Raw genomic sequence first — 13,558 nt, 5'->3', positions numbered from 1 at the left:
AATGTAGGGTTTTAGCCCACTGGATGGATACCTATCGATATGGCTTTGATAGGTAGCAGATAGTAACTGGATAATGGAGGCGCTAGATGAATAAGAATAAGAATAATATTTATTCAGAAAACTATAGGTAGTAAGTATTTTAAAAATAGGTCAAATCTTAATGCTAAAGGTAGGTGAAATACTGCTCTGAACTAGGAAATAACAGAGTTTTTCCTGTGTTTCAGATTAAAAAGATCTTACATAGAAGAACTTAAGCATCTAATTAAATAATCTTAGTTACTAAACATCTTATAAATAGCTACGTTTTACCTGAAAATAAAACGTTTATTAAACATACTTACCTTATTCAAAGCATAATATACATGAGAGTAGCGTACTTGACTTCCTGTCTGTACTAGCCGTCCGGAAACCGATCCATCGCGCCATCTTGAAGACCACGTGACTCGTCCATGCTTCCGCCACCACAAATAGGCAGATGATTTTATACTTTTTGAAATCATGCTCTCGTCATTGAGTCTTGAAATGTCACCAGGCAGAATTTAAAGTATTATGCTTTGAATAAGGTAAGTATGTTTAATAAACGTTTTATTTTCAGGTAAAACGTAGCTATTAAACTAACTTGACCGTTATTCAAAGCATAATATACATGAGAGACGTGTTTGTTATCGCCTGGTGGTGGTGGACTTATGATGCCAATGTGATCTGCTTAAATATTACAATTATAAGATGTAATGTTTATTATAGAGGGTACTAAGAGTAGGTAATAAGAATAATGCATTTTTATTAAATATGATGTTGTATTCGTAGTAGAGTTAAGTAGATTATCCTTTTATCATGCGTAATTTTATTGATTTATTATACAATCAGTACTTATGTACTAAAATTATACACACATTTATGTACCTATATAATCACTTTTCCTATTGATCTTATGTATTGATTAGCTTAATTACAGGTCAATCACTTATGTAGTATTTGTGGGAGTAAATAAAGAAGAGATCAGTGTCTGATTATTAGGCCTTCTAGTAATAATGTCACGGCAATAGAATTTTCTAAATGTATTAGCTGATTTCCAATTGCCTCTTTCGAGGATATCATCTAATGAGAAGTTTTCGACCTAGTTTTTAGAGGCAACAGCTGATCTAAAGCTACCGGGGGTGCCACTTATGCCAGCCTCATGTAACAACTTTTTAATCCAGCCACTTATAACAGTGCGTGACGCAGCTTTTGCCTCTCCTGCGGTAGTCAGAAATAGGAAATCAGTTTTAACTAACTCCCTTCGGGGCCCAGATATCTTAATAAGGAGTTTTACCCAATGAACTGGATCTAAAGATAAATTATTAGTATTTCTCATTAGTTTCCACCCAGACTGCTGATGTGTGGCATTGTCAGTTTTGGAACCGAAAACAGGTCTTAGGATTATAACATCTTGTTCTATGGTACAATACTCTGGTGAAATTTTGAGTAATGTTAAATCGTGTACACGACGCCCAGAGCAAAGCAGCAGAATAGCAGCTGTAAATTTCGACACTTCGTAAAGACTTCTTGAATTAGGATCTTTTTTACTTATATAGTTTGTTAAGACATCCACATCCCATATTGGAGGTTTTATTGTTTTTGGTTTAGCAAGAGCTATAGATTTTAGAACTTGTTTCACAAGTGTATGTGAACTAAGTTTAGTTTCGAGGTTGGGATTGCAAAAAGTGGACACTACCGATTTATGAACTAAAATGGTACTTAAAGATAATCCGTCAACCTGATGAAGGTCAGCTAGGAATCTTGCCAGTTGAGATCCAGATGGCTGAAAGGGATCTATGCCGTTCTTTGACGACCAGACCGTCCACCTTCTCCATGCAGGTTTGTATGTCCTCATGGTCGATTCTCGCCAACTCGAGGACAGTAACCTTTTTTGCGAGTCCGACCAGCTGGTCAGGTGTTGGTTCCACCCCCACATTTCCAGATTTCCAGTGTCATCTCCGATACTTTGGGAGGTGGAAGGCCGGTCGTCACGTCGACTAGAACATGGCTGAGATTCCTGACTGTGAACGGGGCTGCAGTTGCTCTGCTCTTCAGGTCTGGTCTCCAAAACACTTTGTCCCACCTTGGCACTACGATCAGGTATAGACCTTTGGCTGTATTCAGGTGACCTAGCACTTTGGGGATCAAATACGGAGGCGGGAACACCCAAGCTAGGGGATAGTCCCACATTCGACTCAAGGCATCGTGAAAGTATGCTTGTTGGTCTGACCTGTCGAGAGAGCAATAATTCTCCACTACATGTGCCGTTTGAGACGCAAACAGATCTACTGTCGGAGTTCCCCACTTTTGGAATATTACCTGCGTTAATTGGGGTAACAGGTGCCACTCCGGTGGAGCCTTGTGGCATGATAGGTGGTCGGCGTTTTGATTGTAATTGCCTGGAATGTGATAAATAGACATTTGGATGTTGTAATGGTCTATTAAATGGAATACCTTCATTGTCAGGTTCATTAACTGAGTAGACTTGGTCCCCCCCTCGTTGCGCAAGTAGGAGACTACCGTTTGGTTGTCGCACTGGATGAGGAGAGCCTTCGAGCTCAGGTGCCGACCATGACCTCGCAAGACGTTTAGTATGGCAATCATTTCTTTTTGGTTGCAGTGAAGGCTCTGTTCTGACAGAGTCCATGTGCCTTCCAAACTCTCGTGGTCTAACTTCGCTCCCCAGCCGATGTCGCTCGCATCCGTTGTTAGGTAATGCATAGGGAGAGACACATGTATTTGTGAAGTCTTCCTGCAGTTCTGTACCCACCATTTCAACTCTACAAGTACATTTTTTGGCAATGGGCGTGATTTTATTATTTGTAGCTTTAGCAGCGTGTTGACCTGTTTTTGAGTGGCTCGATAGTTTAGCCTCCCCCTCGGTATGACAAAACTGGCAAAATTCATAATGCCGATGCTTGGCCTTTGTTGATTATTGCATGAAGCTGGTTTTGTATTTTGCCTACTATTCTCTCGGGGAGATATTTTGTATTGTTCCAGCTGTCCCAAATAATTCCCAGAAACTCCAGAGCTTTCTGAGGTTTTAGAATTGATTTTTGTTTGTTGATATTCCAACCCAGATTTTCCAGCAGTCTTACAGTTTTGGTCACATGGTCCAGCAAGATGTCTCGGTTCTGGTGCACCAAGTAGAAATCGTCCAGATATACCAGTATGCGGACACCTTCTTCGCGGAGCCTCTGTGCGATCCAATTGGATATGGATGCAAAAGTTTTTGGGGCTGAACTGAGACCGAACGGTAGGCACGTCATTTCCATAAGTTTTTTCTTGTAAATTAGGCGTAAAAACTGACGATGACCTCGAGCTACCTTCAGATGGAAGTATGCCTGGTGGAAATCTATTTTTGCCATCCAATCTTGTGACTGGAGGAAGTCTGGCACACGATGAATGTTTATAAGACGAAATTTTTGTACCATGACGAATTTGTTGAGACTTTTTAAATTGAATATTGGTCTTGACGTGCCGTCGCTTTTCGGTCTCAGAAAAATCGTCGAAATGAAACTGGGGGACGGTGCTACCACCCTCAAGACACCTTGCTGCATCATTGTGTTTATTACCTGAGACATTTCTACTGAGGGTAATGTTATGTTGCTGCGATGGTTTGGCATGCACAACGGCGGCTTGGTTACGAATGGGATACGGTAACCTCTGATTATGTTGAGAATGTAGGGCGGTGCCCCGAGCAGTTCCCAGTTGTGGTAGTAGCGACCCAGTTGGCCGGCACGGAATATTCTGGCAGAGTCAGTATTTTCGTTTATGTTGTGCTCTACTATCCCGGTGGGAAGTGGGAGAGCGCTTCCTTGATCCTCTATGTGCCGTACCTCTTCCTCTGAAACCTGAAACCTTACCTCCTCGTCCCCGAAAATTACCATTTGATTGTTTAGAACGGCCATGATCAACCTGCTTGTAGTTTGGTTTCACAGGTTTTCTGGTAGAAAAGTCCTGTGTTGAGGAGGTTCCAGGATCGGCCTGCGGAGCAGAAGTACTGCGATCCTTTTGTTTTGTCCAGAAAACGCTCTTTATGCCTCCTGCTTTTTCAAGGACAGCACTGAATTTCTCGGTATCGAATAATGTAGTGCATGTGGGTGGAATTTTTCGTAATGCATTTTTATAATAGGGATCCTTGACGGATGCCAAAATTGCCTCTCTCCTGTGTTGAATTAGCTCCGCCCTGTGACCACACACGAGCTGGCATGTATCATTGGTAGCTTTAACGTACTCACCTGTTGTAAAAATATCTTTAAGCTTTGTTAAAATTTTCGTAGCTGAGCTGGTCAGCCTGGCGTGCCCACATTAGAAAATCTCGCATTTCGCTCTGTAGTGCGTCACGTTGTTTTAATAAACCATAAGTTATCCCTGCAAAAGCTTTCTCGGTGTTAATGAGTGTCTTTGACGTATCATATTGCCTCACTTCTTCATTAGGATCTAGGTTAGTAAAGCCTGGCTTGTGTACATACAGTTTTTGTATATCTGAATACCGAACATCGGACCATTGTTCCTGGTCAAAGCGTTGAAGCAGTTTTAATTGTTCCAACATCTCAGGGGATGTGGAGGGTATAGCTGTTTCCTTAGTTTTGGTGGCAAACGGGAGACTAAACCCTAATTCCTTATCTGAATCAGCTTCAAATAATTCCCCGCTCACATTTGGGTCAATAATGTCAACATCCTCATTATTCAGGGAGTCTAGTTCAGGGAAGCTATTTCTGCTAGCCAATTGCCTCTTTAGACCCGACACCTCACTAATTAATTGTTTGAGCTTACGACCATGATGCCTCTTCTTCCGCTTGTGTCGGCGGCGGCGGCGCGCGGCGCTGGACGAGCTGGAGCTGTCGGAGCTGGCGCTGCTGGAGCTGGAGCTGGTGCTGGATGCGCGCGCTCGCTTGCTTCCACGCGCCGTCGCCGCCGCCTCCGCCGGGACCTCCGCCGCCTCCCTGCTCGTCGATGGACCGGGTTCACTCATTTTCTAAACAGAAACCGAACGGTAACACCGTTAATCACAATGTCCATCATAAATCTTGTTTCTGTTCCTATTCCGTATCAAAAGTGCATTGTTAACACTAACAAATTCAAAAAGAAACGGGCAATAGCTAATGCTAAAGTAAGCAAATAATTATTGTTTAAAATTTAACCGAAGTTATATTTAATTTACTGTTTCGTTGACCTGAACGAAAATTATTTCGAAAGTCACGGGCATTACGCCTAAAATAATGTTACAAAAACTCACCAAGCTTCGCCAAATAAGGCTCACCAATATAATAATGCACTGAGATCCAAATCAGGGTCACTTAAGCACAAAATTCACATTTATTTCAACACTGGTGTAGAAAAATAATGAAATAAAAATTTCAAGCAAGTTTAAGATTTAATACGACTTAGTACAGAAATGCGGTGGGTTCCAGCTAATGCTAGCTGGGCACGTCCGCACCGCTTGAAATCAAAGACGCCAATGACGAGAGCATGATTTCAAAAAGTATAAAATCATCTGCCTATTTGTGGTGGCGGAAGCATGGACGAGTCACGTGGTCTTCAAGATGGCGCGATGGATCGGTTTCCGGACGGCTAGTACAGACAGGAAGTCAAGTACGCTACTCTCATGTATATTATGCTTTGAATAACGGTCAAGTTAGTTTAATAAGTTTAAACAGGGCAAAATTATGTAAAAAAAAATGGCGCTCAATAGGAGGTCATCGGGTGCCTTCTCTAGTTCTTGCTACGTGTTGGTAGTTTAAGCTAATCACAGTGGGCACACCACAGACGTCTATTATTTATACTAGATAGGTACTGACCACAAATGCACCCATTTCTATAAAAACCACGCGTGCTGATTTTTGACGCTAACAATTACAGCTGTACGGAACTAAATGTATGAACCAAAGTAGAGAAATGCTTAAACTTTTGACTAGTGTTGACACGCGAAGTACGTGCACTTGGGGAATCTAGTATAATAGACGTCTGTCGTACCTATGTATACTAGATGTTAAAGCATATGCCGCGAGCTTTCGCACCGCGTAAATCTTCTGGCGAATCGTCTGATGTAAATCCCTCTCATTACCTTTATCGAAGGTGGGGTCCCAGGTCTCCGGGTTGGTCATGATGAGCAGCTTCTCCACGTCCTCGTCGCGCATCATGCCCACCAGCAGCAGACGGTCCACCAGCTTGATGAGCGGCCTGCGGGTTATACAGGATGTTCAAATACAGGATGTTCTAATACAGGATGTTCTATAACGAGGAAGTGCGATTTGAACTCCCGCATGAAGGTAATAAAGAGCGGCCAGGGGGAACGGGCAGGAGTTACTGTATCGTCATCAGTCATCAATCTATGTATTATATATTTTGGACCTTACTGCAATAAGCTGAAACAGCAAACTAAAGTCGTAATAAGCTGAAACAGCTAACTAAAGTCGTAATAAGCTGAAACAGCTATGTAAAGAAAAAATCACGTATTACTAATTACAATCTTGGCAAAATTCTTGCTTTATTGAAGAAGTTGGGAATTCCCAGAACCTTAATACTAGAAGCCTGAGTTACATCCAGTATGTATAGGAATACTCACAGGAAAAGGTTCTCATTGCTCCCTCCCACAGGATCTCTATTATGCACTTGATTAGTCTCCACCGCTTCAGCCAGGGCTTGCATCACGAACTCACGGACCACATCGAGAGGGAAGTACGGCGAGTAGAGGTTGCTTATCTCGTTTATGCTTTCACTGGAAGAAAATGTTTTGTATTAAAAATAAAGGAAGAAAATATGTCAGAGCCCTGATAACATAATTTTTAGATAAGACACTCAAACATTAATGAATATGAATCTGGCTTGGAAATCAAATCATCAGGAAGTATATTGTCGAGTAATCACTGAATCAGAACATGACCACAACATAATTTTGTTTCATAAAAACGTAAAAAGTTTTTATTTTCTTTCTGTCCATATTTTTTTTGCACAGCCTGATAGTTACTGCTAGAGGCACTCAGTAAATAATGTTCTTTGTGGCACACAGTACTAAACTTACTGTGGTTGAAACAATATTACAAAATGACAACATTTAAATAAAATAGCACAAAAAGGCGGCTTTATTGCTTAAAGCGACCACAACCAGACAAACTACCACTCAATCGAACACTCACGCAATATCAGTCATCTTCATCATAGGCCTCACACTCTCGGTCTGGAGGCTCCGCAGACTGTGGCCCATCTCCGGCTCCTCATACAGCGCCTTCAGCTCCGGGCCCAACGGGATCACGTATTCGTTCTTGCACACCTCCCTGAAAGGGGCAGAATTGGTGGGGTTGGTGGTTTTGGATTGGAAAAGATGGGACTAAAATTGAATTGAATCAGAAGCGGGGTTGTAGAAATATTGCAGAAGTCGACTTTTGCAAGTTAACATGATAAAATATGAAAAACTTGCAGATTTATGCTTGCTACATAATATGTTTAATCCATTGCACAATTATTTTTATCGACTGTGCAAGTTGATATTTTGATAAGAATAAAAACGGTATAATCAAAGGTGTGGGAAGTATTCGTTAGGACGTTGTAATGCCACTGATGGGCTCTATGCCGCTCGGACACTATTGGTCTATTGCGGCCAGAACGATTTTCAATTGTTCAGTTATCAAGATGGCTAGACGACATAGCGACCAATGGCATTTATGAAAGCATCAAGAGGGATTGATGCCATTGGTGCACGCTATGCTGCATGATTGCTGAATCCTCTCCTATCCAGCATCTGTAAAGGGATTAAAAAATAACTTCTCAACTTACCTATTGGCTAAGATATTTCCTAGTAATAATACTCACATGGTGGTGGCGTGCGACTCTAGATGCAACGCTATGAGAAGGTCGTAGAAGCCCTGGCGAAGCGGCCCCGACATGTACTGAGACTGGATGGCGTAGAGAAGTTGCTTTTGGTCGACATGTTGGCAGAGAGCGTGCGCCGCTCTGGGGGGAGATAAAATGGAGATTAAAGAAGGGTTTGTAGTTAAATGGTTTTTGGGAGGAAGTAGGTTTTGAGGTCGATTCTGAATGAAACATAATATTGAAATGGAAAATTGAATTTTCACAGCTAGCTAATTTCACAGGTTGCACTAGGATTCAGGGTATTCGGGGATTAGATGTATGGCCTCGCTTCGCTCGGCTCTTTATACTTTAGGGAATGCCGGTTAGATTTGTGCTGTTTCGCTTCGCTCGGCTCTATAGGTTTTGGGAAATATGGGGTTGGTTTGTATGGCCTCGCTTCGCTCGGCTCTTTGGGGGTTTAGAAAATTCCGATAAGGATTAGTAAGTCTTTAGGCAATACCAATAGCGTTGAGGTGTATGACTTCGCTCGCTTGGCTCTTTAGCGTTTAGAAAATGCCGGTAAGGTTAGTAATACTTCGCTACGCTCGGCTCTCCAAGTTTTAGAGAATGCAGGGTTGAGATTACAGTAACAATACTGACCTCTATCAGCTCCAGGATGTCGATGCAGCACCCTGTATAATATATTACAGTAACAATACTGACCTATAGTTACTCTGGTAGCACAAAGCCGCATACAGGGTGAGGGTGTGCGAGTGGAAGCTCAGCAGCTTGTCCATCTCTATCAGCTCTAAGATGTCGATGCAGCGGTCTTCCTCTGTTGGGGTTTAAAGGGTGGTTAGTGTGACGAATAAATGGGGGAAAATGGGGACATTTCTTTATCTGCGAAACATCTGTATTAAGTACTTAATTGGTAAGATATCTACTCGTTTCGGTTACAAACACAACAGCTACGTAAAATTGACACTGTGCTGAAAGGATTAGTCAGTCAAATACGAATTAGTGGCGGACTGCCCAGTAACAGGCGATAAGTCTCCGTTGGAGCTTTATTTGGCGCACATAAGATAAATAAAGTAACAGATATACCTCTTAAAATCTGCCAGCTACAGTGGCAGTGGGCTGGATATATCTGTCAATAACCGTGGAGGTAAATTTTTCTGAGTTCTTGAGTGGAGACCACGAACATGCAAACGTAGCTTGGTAACCCTTCCAGTCCTGGACCAACCTTTAGGCAGGTAGATGGTAGTGGCTGGATGAGGAAGGCCGAGGACAGAGTGTTCTAGCTCTCATTGGGAGAGGTCTATGTTCAACAGTTGAAGATACTCTTGCTGATAATAATGATGAATTAAATTACCTGGAATATGTAGAGCCAGCATAGAAACTGCATCTTCACACAGCATAGACCATCCGCGGATGTCTGATAGCTTCAACGCATGCACTTGCAGAGATTGGTTTGGTACCTGGCCAGAGACAATTAAATCTACTATTAGGATTTTACTACTCACTATTTTAGGTACAGAAATTGAAATTAAAATATTATGTGGAAGTTACTTATAGAAACACTTACCCTGGCCCATTGGTGAGGCTTCAAGCATTGCACCTTTAGACGCGGTGGGAACTGGAACAATAAAATATGATTGTAAATATACATTTCTTTCCTCCACTGCACGATATAGTGGTTAAGAATGTTATAATCACAGAACATATAAAAAATAAACAAACCATAATGAACTAGAGTTTGCATTCTGAGTAAACATTGAATGGTCGTTTCAGCTGCATATTTATCGCTAATCGCGATATATGGACGTTTACCTTGTCGATAACGGATCCATATAAAGCGCACAAAATGTCGAAACAGACACGAATCACTTACACTTTAAATATACCAGACTTGTCTCAGACAAAAGTCATGTATAAAACATGACTGAATGTGAACTGAATCATGTAAACCGTGTAAAACACTATATATTTCTGTAACTATATACCTGTGGTATGACATGTTTGTCGCTAGTGGGCAGGACGGCGGCACTGAGCGGCAGGCTGTGTAGGGACCTGCCTAGCTCTATCTGCAGAATCTCCTTGGAAGTCGCTTCCACGAAGATGGCTGGGAATAGCTTCGTTTCTGGTTCCATCTGGAAAGATGCGTGATTTAGAGTAGTTAATAATATAAGCCAACAATCACCAATGCAGCACTCAGGATCCAATCATATCTTAATAGATAAACTCATGTATACCCCCGAAGATTATCGGGTGTTGTTATAAGTTGGTCTCTCCGTTGTCCATTGAGAAACAGAGAAATCTCTAAAGGAGCGCCACAATACTATGTGTTCTAGGCCATTCTCATCCAGCCACTATCACTACCGTCTAAGGCCTTGCCATGTTTGCCTGTTCGAGGTGTCCCCTCGAATACATATCTATCCAAATTTATCGGTTCTTCAGCTAATAAAGCCAGCTCCCTATCACTTCAGCTTATAGGTAAGTTTTGTAAGCTTTGTCGGTAAAATTATAACTAAGAAGAATTTTATCTAAATTTATAACAATAAAACGCAATTTTTACTCACACTGAATCTGAAACTGGTCTCCTTTCCTTCACAAGTGAAGGCGACTGTGCCGGTCGAAGTGTCCACGGAACAACCCACGAACATACCCTGAGGATAGGAGTTGAATCATTAGTGCCGTAGTAGTAGTAGTAGTCAAATTATTGTAGACCCTTGACGGGGCATAGAAGACAATGCAGTGTGGGGTTAGGAGTATGAGAGAGTGAGTGAAGGGAGATTGAGATACGACGGAAAAGACGAAAGACCTATTTAATTTTTGATTTGGTTTATAATATGGCTTCTGGCTTCTTGTCTAAGTAGTTGTTCGTCGGGTTAGCGGACTGAAGGGAGTCCCAGGCTACACTTGCCAGTTCGTTGTCTCTGTCTACTTGAGTAAGTACTATTTAATACCATCTCCCGGTCCTGGGTTCTTTGGTAAATATTGCCGGCACACTGCCACTTCTGTTTGCAAACAGTAAATAGTAATAATATAAAGTATTTTTTACCTGAGACGCTCCCTTCCCAACAGCTTCGGCCATCACCTCGTTGTAGAGCTCATCAGCTCGCACCATGTAGCACGACTGACGGTTCACACTGTAGGAAGAATGTAAGTAGTTAGAAATGATGAAAACATTCTTAACGAACATGAGTTCTTTACGAGAGCAAAGTACTGCTCACTGGAAAAAAGGGCTCTTACAAAAGGGGGCATATACTTAGGTACCAAAGAGTAAAAACATTGATCTAGTAGGTACTCCGCTTTACATATTTTCATTAAATACCAATATTACATACCTACAGAGAACATCATCAGTAATTGGCTATGTTTTCGGGGCGTTAGACATTCGATGCTCCCAATTTTAAATCAAACTTATCAGTGCCATAAGTAGAGATTCTGCCTTCACCGTTTTGGGAATAGAACCTTGATTGTAAAAGGGTTTATATTTCCTTCTACACATATTTTAACTAAATAATGAAATGTAGAAAGGTGAAAAGAAAATACACAAGTACCTCATCTCCCAAGCTAAGACATCATCACGACTATTCACGACCCATCACTTCCCCACTGCTGGGGCTTGAGTTTCCTTCCAATGAAGGAAGGGTTTTGCTTGGGTTGGTTGGTGGACCTCAACACAAGCAAGCTTGTGCTGAGAGAGTTGTCGGGAACTAAGACATACCTGCGTATAACTCTATCATAATCGTCAGTGATGATGACGGAAGACTTGGTGACCTTCGACTGGTTGAAGTCCTTCGAGTGCAAGTGGTACTGAGTGGTCACCCAGCCGATGTACACGTGGGTTGGGTCTTGACCGGGGAAGATGCTGTGGGGGGAATAGTAATTTTATAAAGGGTGTTGCTAAATAAATAAATACAAATAAATAAATATGTGGGGACATCTCACACACGGCCATCCGACCCCAAGCTAGGCAGAACCTGTGTTATGGGTGTCGGACAGCTGATATATCTACACAAATACATAGATAGATAGATACTAAATATAAATCAACACACCCAAGACCCGAGTACAAATATCTGTCTTTAAACAAATATCTGCCCCAGCAGGGAATCGAACCCGGGACCTTCGGCTCATTAGTCAGGGCCACTAACCACTACGCCATTCGGTCGCTAAAAGAGTACAGTAAGCCGAAAAGTGACTGAGATGACCATTCTATGACTTTTAAAAATTTGCGAAATTCTCGGTATAAACTTTGGTCACGTCGCCACGTGACTTTTTAATATGAAGAAAATAAACTTTTTTCAATAATAACAAATAGACGTTACGTAATGAAAAGGGGGTGAGCAAGTAAGAATAGTAAGACTAAAGGTCTTATTATTCTCACTTTATACCCTAAGATGCTCCTTTTTCTGCTCAAGGGGTATAATAGACTCACCGAACACCATAAAAGTATTCATTGATGAGCTTCAAGCACTCCGCGTCGAATATCTAGTTTCCGTCGTGGCCCCCGAGAGGGCGCCACCGGTCATCTACTTACTAGACTAGACTAGACTTCTAAAGTATTCTAACGTATCCAAATTTTGACAGTGAATAAAGCAATTTTGACGTTTAGGACGGTTTAGGGCCTAAACCATCTTTAGGCCCTTCAAAACAAAAATTTGGCCGATGTCGTAACGCAACTAAGATAATATAGAACCCATTTGCGATTTTTTTATGATGACTTTAGCATAGCTCTTCGCTTGAATTAAACTTATTGGATACAAACATGACTTGTCTTTGAAATCTAAATTGAATTGGTTTGAATTACGTGCAACCTGCTACCCTAGATAGTGTTTACGTTTGTATCGTAGTGTCTTATATAAAATGTACTCACCGAACACCATAAAAGTATTCATTGATCAGTTTCAAGCACTCCGCGTCGAATATCTCATTCCCGACAGTCTCCGTCGTCGCTCCAGAGAGGGCACCACCGGTCATCTGCTTGCGTTCCACTGGAGGCGTGTTCACTTGCAGGTTTGTCTGTGGGGTTTAGAAAAGTTTATAGATAATGGTTTCCTGGGAGAGAAAGCTGTTAGCGATAAGATACTACTGGTTGGGACTTTTATAACATAGAACCTACACCTCTGGAGTATTTTTAAACTCTCTCTTAGATCCAAAGGTTGTCTTGTTGAGATTGCATAAGGCCGCCTTTTTACGGATTTTATCTTAACACATTTTATTTGTAGATTCGTAGGCGGTAGTCGTTGAATGGCGAAGGCTGGCCTGAGTTGTGAGAAATGCCAATGGCTAGCAGTAGATGATTTTTAGCTGATTCAATGTAGATGTTGATGTTTAATTAGTAATAATTTCAAATGCAAGGAAAGGTTGACAGGTACCTATGTAAGACGTGAAAATGAGGGAATATAGAATACCTAATGGTTTCGATTGAAAATGTGCCAATAAATACTTACGTTGCCATTATTCAAGCCACCCCCTTGGCTGCCATACAAATTTTGCCTGCTCTGATTCTTTTCATATCTCTGATTCGCCTTCGAGGGGAAAACATAAAATGGATGAAAACAAACAAAAAGGTTATAAAATTACAAAGGGTATGGATAACTTATATGGAGAAATGGTAGCAAATTAATCAATTATTAACAAGTATTATTTGGAGTCATCAAAATCATTCAACAAAATAATATACAAAAATGTAATGTTTTAAACATAGGGAACAAATTCATGCTGATTATTGTAATGG

General features: G+C 41.4%; 1 protein-coding gene across 1 annotated transcript in view; it reads right to left on the bottom strand.

The window, feature by feature from the left end:
• LOC105392640 (ryanodine receptor) overlaps positions 1-13,558 on the bottom strand; it is a 170,963-nt gene that overhangs the window by 92,121 nt on the left and 65,284 nt on the right. Inside the window, exons 40-52 of the mRNA XM_048632203.1 lie at positions 13,272-13,349; positions 12,695-12,840; positions 11,543-11,686; positions 10,874-10,961; positions 10,392-10,478; positions 9,816-9,962; positions 9,398-9,448; positions 9,185-9,290; positions 8,536-8,647; positions 7,834-7,974; positions 7,161-7,298; positions 6,590-6,742; positions 6,089-6,204 (exon numbers count right to left, since the gene is read on the bottom strand). Coding sequence (XP_048488160.1) covers positions 6,089-6,204; positions 6,590-6,742; positions 7,161-7,298; positions 7,834-7,974; positions 8,536-8,647; positions 9,185-9,290; positions 9,398-9,448; positions 9,816-9,962; positions 10,392-10,478; positions 10,874-10,961; positions 11,543-11,686; positions 12,695-12,840; positions 13,272-13,349 — 1,507 coding nt within the window. The remainder of the gene's footprint in view (positions 1-6,088; positions 6,205-6,589; positions 6,743-7,160; positions 7,299-7,833; positions 7,975-8,535; positions 8,648-9,184; positions 9,291-9,397; positions 9,449-9,815; positions 9,963-10,391; positions 10,479-10,873; positions 10,962-11,542; positions 11,687-12,694; positions 12,841-13,271; positions 13,350-13,558) is intronic.

The sequence above is a fragment of the Plutella xylostella genome, chromosome 31 (assembly GCF_932276165.1).
Source record: "Plutella xylostella chromosome 31, ilPluXylo3.1, whole genome shotgun sequence".
Classification (NCBI taxonomy): Eukaryota; Metazoa; Arthropoda; class Insecta; order Lepidoptera; family Plutellidae; genus Plutella; species Plutella xylostella.
The sequence above is the reverse complement of the archived record's forward strand: the minus strand, read 5'-3'. Positions and strand labels throughout refer to the sequence as shown.